Source organism: Penaeus monodon, chromosome 31 (assembly GCF_015228065.2).
Source record: "Penaeus monodon isolate SGIC_2016 chromosome 31, NSTDA_Pmon_1, whole genome shotgun sequence".
Taxonomy (NCBI): domain Eukaryota; kingdom Metazoa; phylum Arthropoda; class Malacostraca; order Decapoda; family Penaeidae; genus Penaeus; species Penaeus monodon.
Window position 1 is genome coordinate 15,234,006 of NC_051416.1, and position 433 is coordinate 15,234,438.

Sequence of the window (433 nt, forward strand, 5' to 3'; positions counted from 1 at the left end):
ATAAAATAAGATAGAAGGGGAAGTGGGAGAATCAAACGGCAATGCAAAAATAACCCCCAAACCACGGAGCTCTCACCTCGTGGCCGCGTCCGTCCGAGTAGGTGACCCAGTGCGCGAGTCCGGGCCGCCAGAACTGCAGCTTGTACTGGCGGGCGAACTCCCGCCCCTGGCCGTTGCCGAAGCGCCCCTGCACCTCCACCTTGGCCACCACGTGCAGGCCGCCCAGGTTCACCTCCAGGAACTCCTTGCCCTCGTTGTGGATCATGTCGCGGGGGCACCACGCGCCGCCGCCCGCCTCCACGCGCGCTCTGGGGGAGAGAGAGGGACGCTCAGAAGGAGGGAGAGAGATCTGTGGATAGATCGATGGGATAAAAGATAGATAAAAAGGTAGGGGGAAGGAAGGTAGATGGAGAGAGCGAGAGTGAAAAGGAGT

The 433-nt window shown here is 60.3% G+C and overlaps 1 protein-coding gene across 1 annotated transcript in view; it reads right to left on the reverse strand.

The window, feature by feature from the left end:
• The window catches only part of LOC119593048 (discoidin domain-containing receptor 2-like), a 26,281-nt gene that overhangs the window by 20,637 nt on the left and 5,211 nt on the right, over positions 1-433 (reverse strand). The window contains exon 3 of the mRNA XM_037941949.1: positions 77-308. Within this exon, the coding sequence (XP_037797877.1) occupies positions 77-308 (232 nt within the window). The remainder of the gene's footprint in view (positions 1-76; positions 309-433) is intronic.